Here is a 19,550-nt window from a genome sequence, read left to right as displayed (position 1 = left end):
AAGACAGTTTTAAAATAACTCTTCTTGGCTCTATTAATATAAAATAGAAGCCAAGGAAGAGCTGTTTTCCCAAACCAGAGCCAGCTTCCATATTTATTCCCACATGTTTCTCTGTAACTAAAAGAAGACATCATTACTCCATCCCCAACTGCATCCCTGTATGTTTTATTCTGAGAGAAGACCTAGAGAATATACAAGGGATAGGATTTTCCCTCTTATTCTTATCATTATCATTGACATGTTATACACCTACTATAAGTGGGGCGTTTTGTATAAAAGATACAGTCTCAATTATTAAAGACTTTTTTAGAGAGGGGTAAGGAGTATTTTCTTCTTCTCTGTTTATTTTGTTATTTTTGTAAGAGTAACTAAATTCTTCATTTAAGAAACTATGACCATTAATTATACTTCCAGTTTAATACAGAAGATGCAATTATAGCTTAGATCTGTTTAAAATTTATATTCATAGTTTACATTTATATAAATTTATTATCTATAGCTATTGAAATTGGGAACAACCAGAATAATTATTGAATTAATTATATAGTCCTATTTTTTTCCTCTTCAAATTTCTCTCATTAGTAATATCATGCTTGTTATGCAATTCTTACCTAGAAGTCAGAAGTCCAAGTGCCTCCAAAGGGCAAGAAAATTGCCATCTTCTCAAAATGGTATGTATTTCTGAAACAGTTCTTACATCCCATCCAGGAGCACTACCCAGGACCAAAGGAAGGGAGCAGTTTTCATTATTGCAGTAGAAGCGATAAAACCATAAGTATCTTTTCTTTTCCTCAGAGAGTCTGCAAAACCAGAGTGGAAACTGTAATTTATTGGAGTTTGGTACACTAACAAATGTTATAGTACAAAATCTGACTCAGTTCTTTGAATTTCATTTTAGTTCACTTTGGAAAACAAGTCTTTTATTTTCTTGAAACAATTTGATAGGTTATTTTATTGTCTTTTTCCTATTAACTTCATTCTTTTATAGAAAAATAAAGTTCAGTTCAGATAATTCACATTTATTTTATCTTCCTCTCATTCTTGCCACTTTTTTTTAAAGGCTATTTTGGTTAACAGAATCTCTGTCTCCTTTAGGGCAGGGCAAGTTTTATTTGAATCCCACAACATGTACTAGTTAGGACAGAGATAATCGAAAATTTACTCTTACTTTCTTTATAAATTAATTTAGACTCAAGTGGGCTTGTGAAGAAATGACATATTTTAAAGGTAATATTCCTTTATCTCATAGGGAGTTTCATCAGAGTTCAGAAAACTCTACACTAAACTTCAAAAGATCTCATTTATCCTTGGATTTGGGCTTTAAATTCTCATATTTAGCTGAAAGTTTAGAGTTAAAATGCCAGTGAACAGGATTTCTGTAAATGCCCAAGTGTTTCCCCCTGGAGAATGGTTCCAAACAGAAGATTGAAATCTAGGACTAGGGCCATTGACTTGCTGACAGTTTATCATGTTTTGCTCACACTCCAGCAGAAGCATTCAGAACCACAGTTCAACTGGAGGACAGCATTTCTCACATGACAATGACAGCTTTTGAACACGGTCTCCTCCAAACTGACAGTGTTGCTTAGCTGAAATTAGCTAAAACTTGAGAAAGATAATGAGAAATATTAAAATATTTTAAAGGTTAATATTTCTTTACATTTTCCAAAGCCATCTTTATCTACAAAATGGAAGGGTTGGATTATAGAGACTTTTAAAAGTATGTTTGGGCCCCTGTCCTATTTTCTCACGACCTTCCCCCCCCAGAAAGTCCTCAGAAGAAAAAGTTCCATAATAAAATTATTATTATTACTAAGCCAAGTTATTTTGTTCTGATTAAATTCCTTTTTCCCCAATATTGACAAGATATTTTTCTTTTACTTTCTTTTAGTGAAGCATAATTAACATCAAAAGGAATGCACACATTCATTTCAATACATTTTAACAAATGCATATACTGAATAAAAACTACACTCCTTTCAAGATAAAAGTTTTCTCATGCAAACAGAGATAAAACACTGGCAGGATTTCTTTCACTCTATATTACTATTATCTATTTTAGAACTTGATGTAAATGGAATCAGAATAAATACTTTTATTTATAGTTCCTTTCACTCAGAAATTTGACTATAATATAGGTGTGTGGGTGTGTCTGTGTGCTTGTTTGGGAGTTGCTAAGTTTCTTATATCTTTATAAGTAAAGTTATTTGGGTTGAAGTTTAAAACAAATTTGTGAAATTTTGACTATTAGCACTTTTTTTTTTTTTTTGGCCTTGATCTTTCTCTCTACTCCTGTGTGTCCAATACACATATTGTCAGTATTGTCTGACAAGTTATAGAGATCTATCACAATTTTTATGATTATGTTTTTCTGTACTTAAACATGGTGTATTTTTCATTGCCCTCTCTTCAAGCTCATTGTTGTTTCTTTATTATGCAATCTAAGCCATTCCTGGGATTTTTAGAAAATTTAGATATTGTGTTTTTCAGCTTTTAAAAATTTCCAATTTTATTTACTGAGACTTCATTAGTTCACTCATATACATTTTTTTTTTTTTGTAAAACCACACATGTCTTTATGATAGTTGTATTAAAATCATAATCTGCTAGTTTAAATATATTTGGATTTGTTTCTGTTAACTGCTTCTTCTATTCTGGGCTATGGTTATATATTCCTGAGTCTTCCTATGTCTAACAGTTATTGATTGTATGTTAAATATTTAAGATGCTACACTGTCTGCACGTTGCCATCTTTTGGGTGTTGAAGGTTTCATTTTTTAGTAGGCACTTTAAATACTAGCAGATCAGCTTTAGCCTTTTGAGGTTTGTTTTTATGATATGTTAGGTTTGGGCCTAGCATAGTCGTTAATCTTGGGCTACAGAACACTTATTCTTAGTATGCATCTTTCTGGTTTCTTTGTTGAATGGTTGGGGTGTTCTGGGATCTTCTATAATTCTTACTGGTTAATATTTCTTTTTTTTTTTAATTTTTATTTATTTATTCATGAGAGAGAGAGAGAAAGAGACAGAGACAGAGACATAGGCAGAGGGAGAAGCAGGCTCCATGCAGAGAGCCCGACGTGGGACTCTATCCGGGGTCTCCAGGATCAGGCCCTGGGCTGAAGGCAGTGCTAAACCAGGGAGCCACCTGGGTTGCCCACTGGTTAATATTTCTATGCCTTCCAGCATTGTGTAATCTGTGGAATCTACATTGATTTCACACCTCCCTGTGGTGGCTCTTTTGTAGGCCTTACAAAATTTTTACCTGCTCATGAGTAACTTAGTACTTAGTTATGTATTTCTGTAGCTCCTATCCTTCTGTACTGTTATGGTCTAGAAATTCCAGCTGCCTCAGCATCATTAAACTCTGATCTCTGCCCATTTTTTTTTTTTTAAATCTCAGCAAGACTACTTTGATAATCTTCTTTGATTATACCTCCCAGAGCCATGATGTAGAAAGTGCCTCCAGGCTAAAAGCCACTTTATTCATGAGTTCACCTCAAACCCCATCCAATTTCTGAAAGCAGTTGTTTCATATATATTTTTCTTGTATCATATTCCTTTAAGTCAGGAGGATTAGTCGAGTAATAAGTGCCTAGCTATTTCCATAGCTAGAAATGGAAGCATTAAATTCTTTCAAAACATGTTTTTCTACCTTTTAGCCTGGAATATTCTTCAAATTAGAAACATTCTTTTAGCTGTTATCAAGAACATATATTTTTAAAATTTTTACAAATACTATACGTACATTTTTATTGAATCTCATTGAGTCTGAATTTCCTGACTCTGATTACATCTGAGAAATTTAAAAAGAATAATTGTCACCGTCTAAATGACAGAGTGTAGTATTTTGAAACAAGTTAATCTGATTTTTTTTGAAGTTAATCTGATTCTAACACAAATTTTATCACATTGAAGGCCATTCTTCATCTTTTTCACAATCCAGAATGAAATACTACTGTACTGAGCTTAATAATTGTATTGGAGTAAATGAAACAGAGGAAAATTCTGCTTGTTTTATGTATAAATTATTCATTTAAATAGAAACTGAAGGTCTAAACTGAGGTCTAAAACAAGTTGGGATTCATTGGGGTAAACTTAAAAATACAAACTTCTAATATTTTTTTTTAAAGATTTTATTTATTTATTCATAGAGCTGCAGAGAGAGAGAGAGAGAGGCAGAGACACAGGCAGAGGGAGAAGCAGGCTCCATGCAGAGAGCCTGACATGGGACTCGATCCAGGGTCTCCAGATCATGCCCTGGGCTGCAGGCGGCGCTAAACTGCTGCACCACCAGGGCTGCCCACAAACTTCTAATATTTAAAGGAAGTTACTATCCTAATTTGTTGCTTTTGATCTTTCTTGTTTGAATATACTTAAATTTTCAAAGCATGGCATCTTCTTCATATTTAAAAAAACATTACAATATGTTAGTCTGATATGTGACATACTTGTTAAATCTAATGTTTTATATTTTTGAGTAAATAATAGAAATAGAGTAAGAAATGCTTCACCTAGTTAATAGTAGTCTAATATAACAATGGATTATCAAAATGTGTCATGAGGACTATGAGTATTCTTGTTCCATCATTTACAATCCTTAAGGCAACTTTTTATATCAGATATTACATGAAGGAACTTTATTCATTATAACATTTATTTTCATGTATTATTTATCAGCACAGTGTACAATACTGAAAATATAGTGACAAATAAGATAGATGGGTTCCCTGCTCTCCCAATTCTTACAAATTTATGAGGAAGAAAAGAAAAAGAAACACATTAACGAACAAGAGGATAATAGATTGTGTTATGTGTGATATTAAAAGGTAATAAGATAGAGAGTAAAGAGAAAAACTTAATTAGATAGAGTAGTCAAAGAAAGCTTCTTCGAGAAGACCACAATTTAGTGAAGACCCAATCTACAGGATAAGATGATTCAGTTATGTGATGAACTGAAGAAGTATTTCAGTTAGAGGGAACACCAAATGAAAAAGTCTTGAGATAGGAGAGGGATCAGAACAATTGAAGTATAAAAAGGAGACTGATTCATTGGCTTGAAGTGAATGAGGAAAAGAGTATTACAAGGTGAAATTAGAGATTACCCAAAACAAAACTCTTGATCATACTCAACACCTCAGTCTGAAATGGCCCAAATTTATTCCTTCTCCAGAAAATGACTCTAACATCTGCCTATTTAATCATTTCAAAACTTTGGATTCTCCATTGACTTCACTTGGTTTCTTGTCTCTCAGTTGGCTTATCCTCTTGTTACTATTAATCAAGTCACGTCTTCTCAATTTCCAAAATAGATCTCCCAAATCCAGACCTTCCCCCAATATCTATTGCCATCCCCCTAGTTTTAGCCACCATGCCCTCTTGCTTAAAAAGTCACATCAACCATCTTGCATACAGCTTTCATTCTTACTTTCTCAACTTGTGGTACAAGGTATCACTCAAAAAGATTACTTAGATCACATGACTCTCCTGTTCAAAGTATTTAAAAAATTTCTTATTTTTGGAATAAAAGGCTTTATCACATTTTATATCCTCTCACAGTATACACATAAAAACTTATTTCCATAGCTTTATGCTTTTGCATGCATTAATCAGCACAATGAGCTATGGCTTAGATATTACCAAGGAGAAAGTACCAATATCACTAATTCTTTTATAGCTCTTCCTGGGATTTTATTTTATTTTTCAGAGAATTACTATTTGACAAAATTTAAATACTCCTTAGTCGCTAACTTAATGTTAATAAAACATTATTTATAAATTTTCTTTTTAAATCTGCCATGAAAATTAAATTTTGCTTTTTTCTATTTACTAAAACAACTTTTACTCAGTTGAAGGATGGTTGAGCAATGGTTTATCACTGTTAAATGCTGATATACATCTAATCAGTCTCTGTTGTACTGAACTGAATGATTTCCAATATTTTTATTTGTCCTTTGACTGAAGTAAAGTTGCTAAAAGCAATGGGAAAAGTCTTTAAAACCATACAAAATTACTAATTTAGCTCCTAAACATTAATTGATCATCCAGCAGGTGTGACTTCAGGTAACAAAAGGAGTTTTGTTGAAAGGTTCACTCTTCAAAGATATTGGTGCTTCCAGTATGACTGATCACCTCAAAAACAACACGACCTGGGTCACTTACAGTAAGGGAGACTGTTTCTGTGAAAGTCTGGCAATATGTTTTAAACACTCTTTTGGTGGTTCTTCAAGATTACTTCTATTTTCTTCAGAATCGAATTTCATATACTCCAACTCAGTAGCTGGAAAATCAATCTGAAATAAAGAAGTGATTTTTCCATGTATTGAATGCCTCAAAATACACCATTAATTTAATATTCTCTAAGGTTTGTAGAAACTAAAGGAAAATTCCTGTTTTCTGTGCTTTTTACAAAAAATAATTTATAAAAGAATCATTTGGATTGGAGCACCTGGGTGGCTCAGTTGGTTAGGCGTGCAACTCTTCATTTGGGTCAGGGTTGTGGGATTGAGTCCTGCATCAATCAGGCTCTATGCTCAGCACAGAGTCTGCTTCAGATTCTCTCTCTCTTTCGCTTTCTGCTCCTCCCCCCACTTGTGCACATGTGCATGCACATTCTCTCTCAAATAAAGAAATAAATAAAATCTTTAAGAAAAAAAGAATCATTAGGGTTTGGACTTGGTATTTAAATATACATGGCATTTAGCAATTCCTCATTTAGATTCATGGTATAAATTAATCTGTAATGTCTGAGGAAAAGAGAAAAAACATGACATTTTATAAATTTATTTATTTATTTTTTTTTTTTAAGATTTTATTTATTTATTCATGAGAGACACACAGAGAGAGGCAGAGACACAGGCAGAGGGAGAAGCAGGCTCCATGCAGGGAGCCCGATGTGGGACTCGATCCCAGGACTCCGGGATCCCGCCCTGGGCCGAAGGCAGATGCTCAGCCGCTGAGCCACCCAGGTGTCCCGACATTTTATAAATTTAAATGTTATATTTGTTCAATGCTGAAATTATATCCTTTCTACAGTTCAGTATTAAAATTTCTTTGTATTATTATTATTTTTTAAAGATTTTATTTATTTATTCATGAGAGACACACAGAGAGAGAGAGAGAGAGAGAGAGAGAGAGGCAGAGACACAGGCAGAGGGAGAAGCAGGCTCCATGCAGGGAGCCCAATGTGGGACTCAATCCTGGGTCTCCAGGATCATGCCCTGGGCTGAAGGCATGCACTAAACCACTGAGCCACCCAGGGATCCCTTATTTGTATTATTAAATGATAAAAATTGTAGATGGTAATTACACTTTTCTCAAGTAAATACCTGAGAAAATAAAGAGTTACTCTGTTTATTTCTATTTCAGGAAGTTTACAGGGCTGTGAACCACTCTGTATACATGAAATTTCTGGTAAAAATCTGTTTAAGTGTATAATCAAATACAGAATTGTTGCTCTTGCTCTGTAGTTCAGATTTATAGACAGAGCTAGTATTCAGGCCTCCTTTTTTTTTTTTTTTTTTTTTTTTTTTTGCACAATGTGCTTTCCATTAAATCATGTTTCAGTAATAATCTGATTCTAGTAAATTTGAAAATCAGTTAACAAAATATATAGTTTCAAACTATGTAAATGAGCTAGATATTTTAGTGCCCCATATGTGTGTTTAAAGTTATAATACATTTTTTCATATTAAAAAATCTAAATAATTTTTCTCTGCTGACCTATGTTGGTTTGGGGTCTCAGAGAAAATTGAGGAACACTATAAGGTGGACTGTGTGAGTTACAGCTTGAAATACAGTTGAATTTATTTGGGTTATTTTTTTTTTAAGATTTTATTTATTTATTCATGAGAGACACAGAGAGAGAGACACACACAGGCAGAGAGAGAAGCAGGCTCCACGCAGGGAACCCGATGTGGGACTTGATCCTGGGACTCCAGGATCACACCCTGGGCCGAAGGCAGGCGCTAAACCACTGAGCCACCAGGGATCCCCTATTTGGGTTCTTTAGTGGAAAAATGTTTTGGCAGTTTCATAACCTCTAAAATTTGTCACATTCGTTTTTGGTATAATTTTTGTTATACTGTATCATTTATTAGTCAAATATGAAAAAAGAACTAAATCATAGAAAAAGCAACATTATAATAAATTTTGCCTCTTCACACAAAGATTAATTTTAGTCCCTTAGGGAGAAGTAACTCCAGTATTAGCAAGAGTAACTACAAGTTACTCTTTGTATGCTCAAATGTTTTTAAACACATGAAACAAAAATAGTAGAAATAGTATTTGATGAGCTAGTTCAATATTATGTTGGTTTTAAGCAAAGAGCAGGGTGGATGAGTAAACTAAAGCTACTGGATGAGAATATAGAAGTATCCTTATGTACAAATATATAATAAATTATTTCATATATTTCACTTATGAATTTTTAATTTCTGATATATGAATGTGGCCCTATACAGATTGCATTATCTCATATGTTATTACTGATTCCTGACCCATTGATAGAAAATATTAGAATTTCTCCCAAAAGCCTCTTATTCTAAGTTTTTCAAAGAAGTGAAGTTCCCCCAAAGTATATGTTATTATATTTGCTCTAGAATTTTTTTGAGTATCATGCATTATGGTAGATATAAAAAGTATCCATCACTTTCAGAGAACTTAAAGCCTAATTAAGGAGAAAAGATATACATTAACAGTTAAAGTATGGTTATGGTACTATATATATATATATATAGCACCCCAAAGTTGACTTCAAGTCAGTAATGGCAAACGTGATTCTGGTTTTCTCCTTCTATGATCTTCTATGATCGTGACTAACCAAGCCTGGCTTTGGTCTCAAAAATATTTTTAATAGAGTGTTCCATGAGATCTCCTCAGATGTTTCCATTGTATATGCCATGACATCTATTTATTATATTACATTCCTGTCTCAAGCATTGAGGATTCCTGATTTTTAAGAACAACAAAATTATGAGGCTCTTTCCTCTGGCATACAGGATAATATTCAAACCTGATTACCCTATCCTCTAATTCATACCTCCTTATATGTCTGGATATTGACTTCTTGTGTTCCACTTATGCCTCTTACTTCATTTCATCTCCTCATCCTTCTCCATTTACACTTGACCACCATGGTTCTTACTATGACTTCATGACTTGGAATTCCATGAGAAAGCTTCTCTGAATATCCACAGTGTCCATGACCTACAAACATGCCCATAGGTACCCATGGGCCCAGGTTTGGGCCCTCATGATTCTGTCAACTTGTTCAGAGAACTACCCCCTGGACTGTAGATGTCTTTTGGATATTATAGGGCATGTGAATGTTAGACCATAAGTACTATAGTAGTTCAGGGGAAGGAAGAATGCCTACCAACTAGATGGCAATTATAGTGAGTTCTAAGGAAGGAACTGTAAAAGAGTAAGACATAAGACAGTCCAGGTGTGATGGAAAAGAAAAACAAAAAACAACAACATCTGCAACATTAATTAGGATACAAAATGTACTATGTTCTAAGGACTTGGTATCAATAAGACTGTTGCTTGCCTTAAGATTGTTGATAATAGAGAGTAAATATCTAATAAAATATTAGGTAAAGTAAAATACTTTGGGTGAGTAACTATGAACTGGTTTAAGAAGAAGGCCACTTACATAAAATGAAGAATCAAGCACTCTAGAATCTGGATTCCAATAATTGCAATAAAGTGCTAGGTTGAGAAATATCTGTAAGTTGGGCTATTATAGTGATCAGAGGTATGGACACATAGCACTGATTTTACAAATATATTTCAGGTACTATGCTAGATATTGAGGATAAAATACACAATGCTTTCAGAAATCAAAAAGTCAATGGGCAAAAAGCCAGTGAGAAGGAAATATAATGTCCATGTGTTGACAAAAATCTTATTGGTTATTATGTGAACACAGAGGAATGGCAATTAACCCTGCTTTGGATGGAAAGAGAGGACAGCTGATGGGAGAGATTTCTAGAGGAGGGTCTGTGGATCCTAAAAGATGAATATTAATTACACCAAGTCAGAGAAGAGGTAGGTAGTGGATGGTGAAAGGAAGAGGGAGGGCACACTGCAAGCAGGAAAGTGTTTGTAAATGCACATAAGGTAAAAGCAGGACAGTATATGTCAGAAACTACATTTTCAAAGTTGCTGGAGCTTGAAGTGTCAGATAAGGAGTGGTAAGAGAAACAATGGGAGGGGAGTCAAGCTGTAGAGCGTGACCTTAATTCTCTAGGCAGTGCTGAGTTATTGAAGAGTGTAAATAGAAGAGAGGCAGGTTCAAATTTAAGTTTTAGAAGGATCACACTTATGGATTTTGGATTGGAGAATGACAAAACTAAAGGCAAGAAAGCCAGCTAAACTGTTGTTCCTAGGAGGGAATTTCTGAACTAGGGCATATATGGCAAATTGAAAGGATACACTTGGGAAACCTATGGGAGATAAATTGGGAGGATATACTACATACTGAATATGGGTAGGGATAAAGTGGGAAGAGGCAAATGAAACAAGTAGGTGTATATGGGGCAAATGAACAGACATAAATAATTCAGAGGGTGAAAGCAGTTTGGAGAGAAAGGTGAGCTCAGTTTGGGATATGTTTTCTTTGAAGCTGTCTATAGAATATTCAGGTGGGAGTTTCAGCAGGTATGTGGCTATATTTGTCTGAAGCTTGTAGTGTGAAGAATCTGAACTAGAAATATATTAAGAAGTGGACCTGGATAGATACTGTGAATAAAACCTTAAAAATGAATGAGATCTAGCAATCTAGTGCTAGATATGTGTGTGTGTGTGTGTGTGTGTGTGTGTATATACACATCTCCAAGATAAATGAAAACATATGTCCGCACACAAACTTGTATACAAATGCTCACAGCAGGGCCATTCTTAATAGCCAAAAGGTAGAAACAATCTAAATGCATATCAGCTAATGATAAGAAAAAAAGTGTAGTATATATCCATGCAATATAATTCAACAATAAGAAAGAAATGAATACTGATACATGCTACAATGTAGATGATCTTTTTGAAACATGATGCTAAATGAAAGAAGCCAGTCGCAAAAAAACCCAAACATTTTATGATTTGATCTATATGTAGAATTGGTGAGTCTATAGAGACAGAAAGTAGATTAACAGTTTTTTAGAACTGGGGAAAATGGGGAACAGGAGGTGATAGCTAGAGGATATGGTATTTCTATTTGAAGTGATGAAAATGCTACAACATTGATGTTGGTAGTAATTGTAAACATCTTTAAATAAACTTTTAAAAAGCCCCAAAACAATGAATTGCACACTTTAAATGGGAAGGCTGAATGGTATGTAAATTCTATCTTAACAAAGCTTTTTAAGAAATTCTCCCAGGGAGAGTATATATACTGAGAATAGCAATGGGCAGCAGATGGAAACTTTGAGAACTGTCAACAGGGAGAACTAGCAGAAGGGAAGACTAGGAAGGAAACAGAGAAAGAATAATGAGAGAAGAGTGTTCTGTAATGGGGAAGAGAGAGTGCCAAAAGTTGCAGAGACAGCTAGTATGAAGAGAACTAAAACCACCACTGGATAGAGCAACTAGGAATAACAAATAAGCCAAAATACAGTGAATTTAGACATGAATGGGGAGGTGGGGAGGTAGAGGAGTATAGATTATTACTAAAACTCTGCTCTTAGTTCTTAAATTGTGATAGAGCCACTCCACTAGATTGTATACAGAGACAGGGAAGAAGTTGAGGGAGATCCAAGTTAATGGAATCATGTAATAATCTGTCCCCATTTCTGAACTCAGATCTACTTCACTCCATCCATTGCTTCTGGTCAGCATTTCAGCCACAGAAACTGAAAAGAAGGGGGGTACTTAAAGGATTCAGGTTCTGTGATATATTATATCCCTTCTCATACTAGGGTAGCTACCATGGGGCAGTAACTGCCTATCTAATAAAGACAACTGGAAAAGTATAGTTCTGAAAGAAGCTGGATAGAAATAGTGGAACCCTTTCATTCTATAGAGGTGACAATACTTTTGGTGACTTGTTCAAGGTCATAAAGTTTTCTGTTAAAAAGCTAAGAATATAATCCAGATTTTCTAACTCTGACGCTGATGTCTTTCTCTGAGACACATCTTAACTCCTTAACACAAATACTGTTTGCAGAACTTGTTAATTTCCTCACTATAATCTTTAGGCTGAAAGATTCTGCTCTAAATTTAGCTGTATAGGGCAGTCCAGGTGGCTCAGCAGTTTAGTGCCGCCTTCAGCCCAGGGCCTGATCCTGGAGACCCAGGATCGAGTCCAGCGTTGGGCATCCTGCATGGAGACTGCTTCTCCTTCTGCCTGTGTCTCTGCCTCTCTTGTCTCTCATGAATAAATAAAATCTTTAAAAAAATTAGCTGTATATAATTAGAGTGATATTGGTTATTAAGGGTTTTAACTTTAATACCCTAATAATTCCTATTTTATTCTGTATATTTTATCACCAATTAAAAATATCCTGAGAAATTTCCTTTTATGTCTATACCATTTGAAATTATTTTGTAAAAATTAGAGATTTAACTTTTTTCATATTGTTGAATGATTTACATGCCCCTCCTTTTTTATAAGATAAATTTGGTTATACCTCCAGATATCTAGTTGGAAATCTATGCTGCTATTGAATACTTGAAATTAATCCTCAGATTCCACTTGCCAGGATCTGTGTTCTAAAGGAACTATTCCTCTCATCAGAGAAGGATCATCTGATAGTCTCCCCTACTTCTTCCACCCCCATCACTGCAGATAAAGACCTTTCAAATCATAACTTCATATCCTCAAAGCTCTGTCAATGGTCACACTCAGAAGATTCTCATTAAGCTGAGGTAGTTTGTATCTGGCAAGCAATAGTCTGCTAAAAAATCCCTTTGTCTTTTTTTTTTAATTTTATTTATTGACTGATCACAAGTGGGGGGTGGAGGGGTAGAAGGAGAAAGAGACTCTCAAGTGGACTCCATGCTGAGCATACAGAGTCCAACTCAGAGCTTGATCTCATGACCCTGAAATCATGACCTAAGCCAATGTTAAGAGTCAGATGTTTAACCGAGTGAGCCACCCAGGTGCTCCTGCATTTGTCCTCTTAAAGAAAGGCAGTTGTTCTGTTACAATGGAACAGCTGCTAAATAATAAGTGACTATGATGCTGTGCCAAGATGGAAGCTGAACAAACACTCTTTTTCATCATCATGTCCATGAATTAGAACTAGATCTTTGATTGTTCAGTGAGGGCTTCCTCCTTTGCAATACAAGCCATGTTTTATTGGTATTATTTTTCTCTTCCACTTTGAACATCTTGCTAAATTTTGTCCCTTGCTCCAAATTTGGAAACTTAAGAACTTAGAGACTCCACTGGCTTTCTCTAGAGCAGCTGTATTAAACTGAGAGCAGTTTTATCCCTAGAGAACATCTGACAATATCTAGAAGCATTTTTTGATTGTCAGAACTAAGCAGGCTACTGGCTCCTTGTAGGTAAAAGCCAAAGATGATGCTAAATATTCCAGAATGCATAAGACAGCCCCTCCAATAGTTTACCTGGTCCAAAATGTCATTAGTGTTGAGGTTGAGAAATCCAGTTCTAGAGAGTGCTGCCCAGATAGCAATTCCCTATAGAGTTTTTCCGTACAGAGATGGAAAGTTCGTATTTCCTGCCTTTGCATATGTGGGAGGGGTCATGCCTCATATATCTGACCAATATGATCATTTATAATCAACACACAAGGAGGACTCAATAAGGACCAAAGCCTGGAATCATTAGCCACCTTTATTAATGATTACAAATCACAGAGAAAAGAAAAAATGTTGGATGGGTTTTGTTTGCAGTTTCTCTTCCTCCTAGACCTAATTGCTAGTCATATAGGAAATGTACTAGATTTGAAAGATTTTAAGGAAACATGATACAGTGCAGAGGCAGATATAAGATACCAAGTTAATAATCTATACCAATGACTATTTTCAGACAATGGAAAGAAAAATGGCAACACTCCATTCTTTCCTTCATGATCATGTTCGATGGAGAATGGCTAGAAATTGCTATTATATAAGCTGGGAGAAAAGTGCTTTAAGAGTACTGAATACAAAAATAAAAGAAATAGAGATTTTACAAATCCCAGCAGGTTAGAGGAAGAGAAGACTATTAAAATGTATGATCCTAGAAGAGAATTGTTTCTATAATTGAGAAGCTACTTATCTACTAGTATTTGCTGTGTATACTTTTTTTTGCCATGTATACTTTAATTTCATAGCCTGACACTTACCTGCAGGATCACTGAGGATGGCTGGCTTATATCCCACACTCCTGGAACTATCATTTCTATGGGAGGCTCATTCTGTAATGTCATGCTGAATAGCACAGACCCAAGAATGGATTTGCTACAAAAGAAAACACAGACAGACAGACAGGAGTCACTTCAAGAGGGAAGCTATTATTATATATAGACACTTTCTTTTGGAATGTAAACATAACCAGCTATTTCAGTGGCTGCATTCAATAGTTAGAATAGAAATATAATATTCCATGAGCCTAGATATTGATTAGTAGTTAATTCTAATATATAGCACACATGACTATGTTCACAGCTACATTTATTTTCCACATGAAAAAATGATTTCCACAATGGCTTCTGACAGGTATAATTTATTCTTAATATACAACAATATTGATTAAAAGATGGGACTATGAATCTTCGATTTATATTCTTGGACTTATGAGTGCCTCAAGTCAATAAAGATATCATTAACTCTTCAGAACATTTTTGCTCCATGAAGTGACTAAATTCCCTGGGCATTGTTAAAGGTATGAGCTCTAAATTTATAGAAAGAAAAGATTTAAATTAGCATATGATCTGTAGAATCAAAATAGTTGTGGGACTTCACAGAGGAAATGCTTCTAAATAGAAAGATTATTCATAGTCTGAATGTTTAAAAACAGGCTTTAAATTACCATTGTAAATGAGGGTGAATACAGGAAGAATTTAGACAGGAAGAATTCATGGATGGTTTTAACAGTTTCAGTAACATCCAAATCCACAGATCCTCATAGGAATTAAAAGAGAATCTACACTTGACTGTATGTATGAATTAGATTATTGGTAAAATGTTCCAATGATTACTGAGGACAGTCTGACTTTAAAATACCAAAATAAAAATGTAAGCAAGTCAACAAAAATTAAATATAAGTTTATAAAGAGCTTTAAGACAAAAAGTAAGTCTTTTTGAAAATGCTATAGAGGGGGAAGGAACTAAGATGGCAGAGAAGTAGGAGGCCTCTAGGTTTGCTTTGTTTCTCAAACACAGCTATATAAATAACAAATTATTCTGAATACCCACGAAATCAATATGAGGATTTACAGAGCAAACTGTACAAAAAGAGGGAGAGAAGAGGCCACATCATGGAAGGTAGGAGGTGTGGAGATGTGTGGAAGGTGGGAACTCTGGTCACAGAAAGAGAAGAGAGAAAGAGGAGCACACAGGGATTGCACAAGGAAATAATTCCCCAAAACTATTGACTGGGAAAATAAGAGTGGCTGATTTTCACATCTGCAACGAGTAGGGCTCAAAAACTGGAGCTTTAGAGGTCCATAGCATGGCTGGAATAAAGCCCTGAGGGTGCTGCAGTGTTCCTGTAGAGATGGCAGGTAGGTAATCTGGGGGACAGAGGGTGTGAACTGTGGATCCCCTGAGACACACTGGAAGATGATTCCCCCTTCTTGGGGTGCATCTGAGAGTGGAAGCATTGCCTCTCTGGGGACAAAGGAGCTGGTGGGCAGGATTTCCCTCCCTCCACCCCTCAGCATAGATGCAAAGACACGTGCTGAGGGCAGCTAACCTGGACACTAGTTCTTTAGTGTGCTTTGCTCCAAACCTCACACTCCTGCACTCTGGTGTGACTTCCCTTCTGGGTCAAACCTGCACCCGTCCCAGTGCAGTGAGATCCTCCCCCAGAAGACCAGTGCAGGTCCCTGCCACACCAGGTCCCAAAAGTTTGGAGATTGATTGATTGATTTTTAAGTAGGCTCCACCTGGGGCTTGAACTCACAACCCTGAGATCAAGACCTGAGCTGAGGTCAAGAGTCAGACACTTAACCATCTAAGCCACCTAGGTCCTCTTAAAGGTTGGAGTTTTAAAACTCAACTTGCCTGACTGGGCTAGAGCCCAAAGTGTACTGTGCTGCTCCAGACAGGCAAGTAACCTGGACACAGTATGGGAATAGTAATCTGAAAAATACCCATGATGCAGGCGAGCAAATTATTCACTCTTCTAGGAGGGCTTCACTGACAACAGCAAGCACAAACTCTCCTCTGTGGGGACAAAGAAGCTGGCTGGTGCCATTTTCTTTCCCCACCCTTCAGCATAATCCAATTTCAGCCCCAACAATGGTGGCCTAAACTTAAGCCTTGCTCCACTGTGCTCTGAGGATGCATCCTTTCTCCAGCAAGTATGCCTAAGGACCAGCATGGCAGGCCTCTCTATCTAAAAGCTAGCACAAATCCCTGCATGCACCATGTTTACTGACCATAGAGTTCAGCAACATTTCAGTTCTAGTGGAAATAGTTTTAGGTCTCTCTTAACAGGCAGATCAGAGCACACCTAGTTAAAATTGCCACATTCTGGCCACTACAGGCAAGGAAAAACCCTGCAGAAGACTGACCTGAGGGATAGAACAGCCATAACACAACAGCAGAGTGGATGTAGCATACACCAGAGACCTGCTCCTACTATCAGGAGCAGGGAACATAATAGGCTTTCCTAACACACAAAAGAAGACATAAACTGAGACAAGATACCAAGACAAAGGAATTCATCCCAAAATAAAGAAAAAGAAAAGGTCATGGCTAGGAATCTTATCAAAACAGATATAAGTAATATGCCAGATCTAGAATTTAAAGCAATAATCATAAGGATACTATCTAGACTTGACAAAAGCATAGAAGATACCAAGGGGTCCCTTACTGCAGAGATAAAAGAGCTTAAAATCAATCAGGCCAAAATGAAAAATGCAATAAACAACTGGATGCAACACTCATAAGGATGGAAGAAGCAGAGGGATGAATAAATGATAAAGATGATAGAATTATGGAAAATAATAAAGGTGATCAAAAGAAGGAAAGATAAATCTTGGATCATGGAATCAGTGATTCCATGAAATGTATTAACATTCATATCATAGGAGTCCCAGAAAAAGAAGAAGAAAGAAAAGGGGGCAGAAGGTTTATTTGAGGAAATTATAGCTTAAAACCTTCCTAATCTGGGGAAAGAAACAGACTTCGAAATGCAGGAAGTATAGAGAACTCCCATCAAAATCAAGAAAAGCAGGCCAACATCAAGATATATTGTAGTTAAATTTGCAAAATATAGAGATAAAGAAAATATCCTAAAAAGAGCAAGACAAAAGATTCCCTAACTTACAAGTGAAGAGAAAAAAGGTTAGTAGCAGATCTATCCATAGAAACTTGGCAGGCCAGAAAAAAGTGGCATAATATATTCAACATGTTGAATGGGAAGAATCTACAACCAAGAATACTCTATCTTGCAAGGCTATCATCACTCAGAATAGAAGAAGACAAACAAAAGCTAAAGGAGTTTGTGTCTACTAACTCAGCCCTGCAAAAAATATTAAAGGGAACTCTTTGAGTGGGGAAAAAAGACTAAAAAGGAATAGAGAAAATCTCCAGAAATAACAACAAAACAAGCAATTAAATGGCACTAAATTGATATCTGTCAATAATTCCTCTGAATGTAAATGGACTAAATGCTCCAATCAAAAGACATAGGCTGTCAGAATGGATAAAAAAGCAAGATCCTTCTATATGTTGTCTACAAGAGACTCATTTTATACCTAAACACACCTAAGATGAAAGTAAGGGGATGGAGAAATATTTTTCATGCAGATAGACATCAAAAGAAAGCCAGAATAGCAAATACTTATATGAGACATTTGGACTTTAAACCAAAGACTGTAACAAAAGGCACTATATCAAAATAAAGGAGTCTATCCAACAGAAATCTAACGATTATATTTTCTCCCCAACTTGGGAGCACCCAAATACATAAAACAGTTAATAACAAACATAGGACTCATTGATAATAATGCAATAAATAGTAGGGGACTTTAACACCTCACTTACATCAATGGACAGATCATCTAAGCAGAAAATCAACAAGGAAACGATGACTTTGAATGATACAATGGGCCAGATGGGCTTAACAGATATATTCAGAACATTTCATTCTAAAGCAGAAGAATATACATTTTTTTCAAGGACACATGGGCCATTCACCAGAATAGATCAAATACTGGGTCACAAATCAGTTCTCAAGAAGTACAAATAGATCATACCATGCATATTTTCTGACCACAAGGCTATGAAACTTGAAGTCAACCACAAGAAAGAATTTGGAAAGGCCATACATACATGGAGGTTAAAGAACATCCCAATAAAGAATGAATGAGTCAACCAGGAAATTAAAGAATAAATTAAAAAAATATGGAAACAAATGAAAATGAGAGCACAATAGTCTGAAACATTTGGAATGCAGCAAAAGTGTTCCTAAGAGGGACTATATAGCAATTCAGGCCTACCTCAAGAAGCAGGAAAAAATCTCAAATACAATCTAATCTTATACCTAAAGGAGCTGGGAAAGGAACAGCAAATGAAGCCTAAACCCAGCAGCAGAAGGAAAACCATAAACATTAGAACAGAAATAAATGATATAGAAACAAATAAACAAAACCAGTAGAATAGACCAACGGAGGCCAGGAGCTGGTTCTTTGAAAAATTTAATAAAACTGATAAACCCCTAGACATAATAATCAAAAATAAAAGGGAAAGGACCCAAATAAATAAAATCACAAATGAGAGAAGGGAGATCACAACCAACACCATAGAAATACAAATAATCAGAATATTATGAAAATTATATGTCAACAAATTGGACAATCTGGACGAAATAAAAATATTATTCACCACGATCAAGTGGGATTTATTTCTAGGTTGCATGGGTGATTTCATATTTGCAAATCAATTAATGTGATACCCTACTTTAATAAAAGAAAGGATAAGAACAATATGATCCTCTCAATAGATGCAGAAAAAGCATGTGACAAAGTACAGCAGCCATTCTTGACAAAAACCTCTCACAAAGTAGAGATAGAGGGAACATACCTCAACATTATAAAGGCCATATACAAAAGATCCACAGCTAATATCATCCTCAATGGGGAAAAAACTGAGAGCTTTTCCTCTGTAGTCAGGAACAAGACAGGGATGTCCACTCTCACCACTGTTATTTAGCACAGTAATGGAAGTCCTAGTGTGAGCAATCAGACAACAAAAAGAACTAAAAGGCATCCAAACAGGCAAGGAAGAAGTTGAGCTTCCACTATTTGCAAAAGATACAATACTGTGAGTAGAAAATCCGAAAGACCACTAAAAATTGCTAGAACTGACACATGAATTCATTAAAGTTACATGATACAAAATCAATGTACAGAAATCTGTAACATTTTTAGACA

At 35.6% G+C, this 19,550-nt stretch overlaps 1 protein-coding gene across 8 annotated transcripts in view; it reads right to left on the bottom strand.

The window, feature by feature from the left end:
- Positions 1–19,550, bottom strand: part of PIK3C2G (phosphatidylinositol-4-phosphate 3-kinase catalytic subunit type 2 gamma) — a 365,888-nt gene that overhangs the window by 227,394 nt on the left and 118,944 nt on the right. For all 8 annotated transcript variants that reach the window (XR_005379904.1, XR_005379905.1, XM_038576933.1 and 5 more), the window contains 3 exons: positions 14,292–14,406; positions 6,163–6,293; positions 612–800 (listed from right to left, as the gene is read on the bottom strand). Coding sequence is in view for 6 of the 8 variants with exons in the window: in XM_038576933.1 (XP_038432861.1) it covers positions 612–800; positions 6,163–6,293; positions 14,292–14,406 (435 nt within the window). In the remaining 2 variants the exon portion in view is untranslated. The remainder of the gene's footprint in view (positions 1–611; positions 801–6,162; positions 6,294–14,291; positions 14,407–19,550) is intronic.

The sequence above is a fragment of the Canis lupus genome, chromosome 27, assembly GCF_011100685.1.
Source record: "Canis lupus familiaris isolate Mischka breed German Shepherd chromosome 27, alternate assembly UU_Cfam_GSD_1.0, whole genome shotgun sequence".
Lineage (NCBI taxonomy): Eukaryota > Metazoa > Chordata > Mammalia > Carnivora > Canidae > Canis > Canis lupus.
Note: the sequence above shows the minus strand (reverse complement) of the source record. Positions and strands in the feature narration are given on the sequence as shown.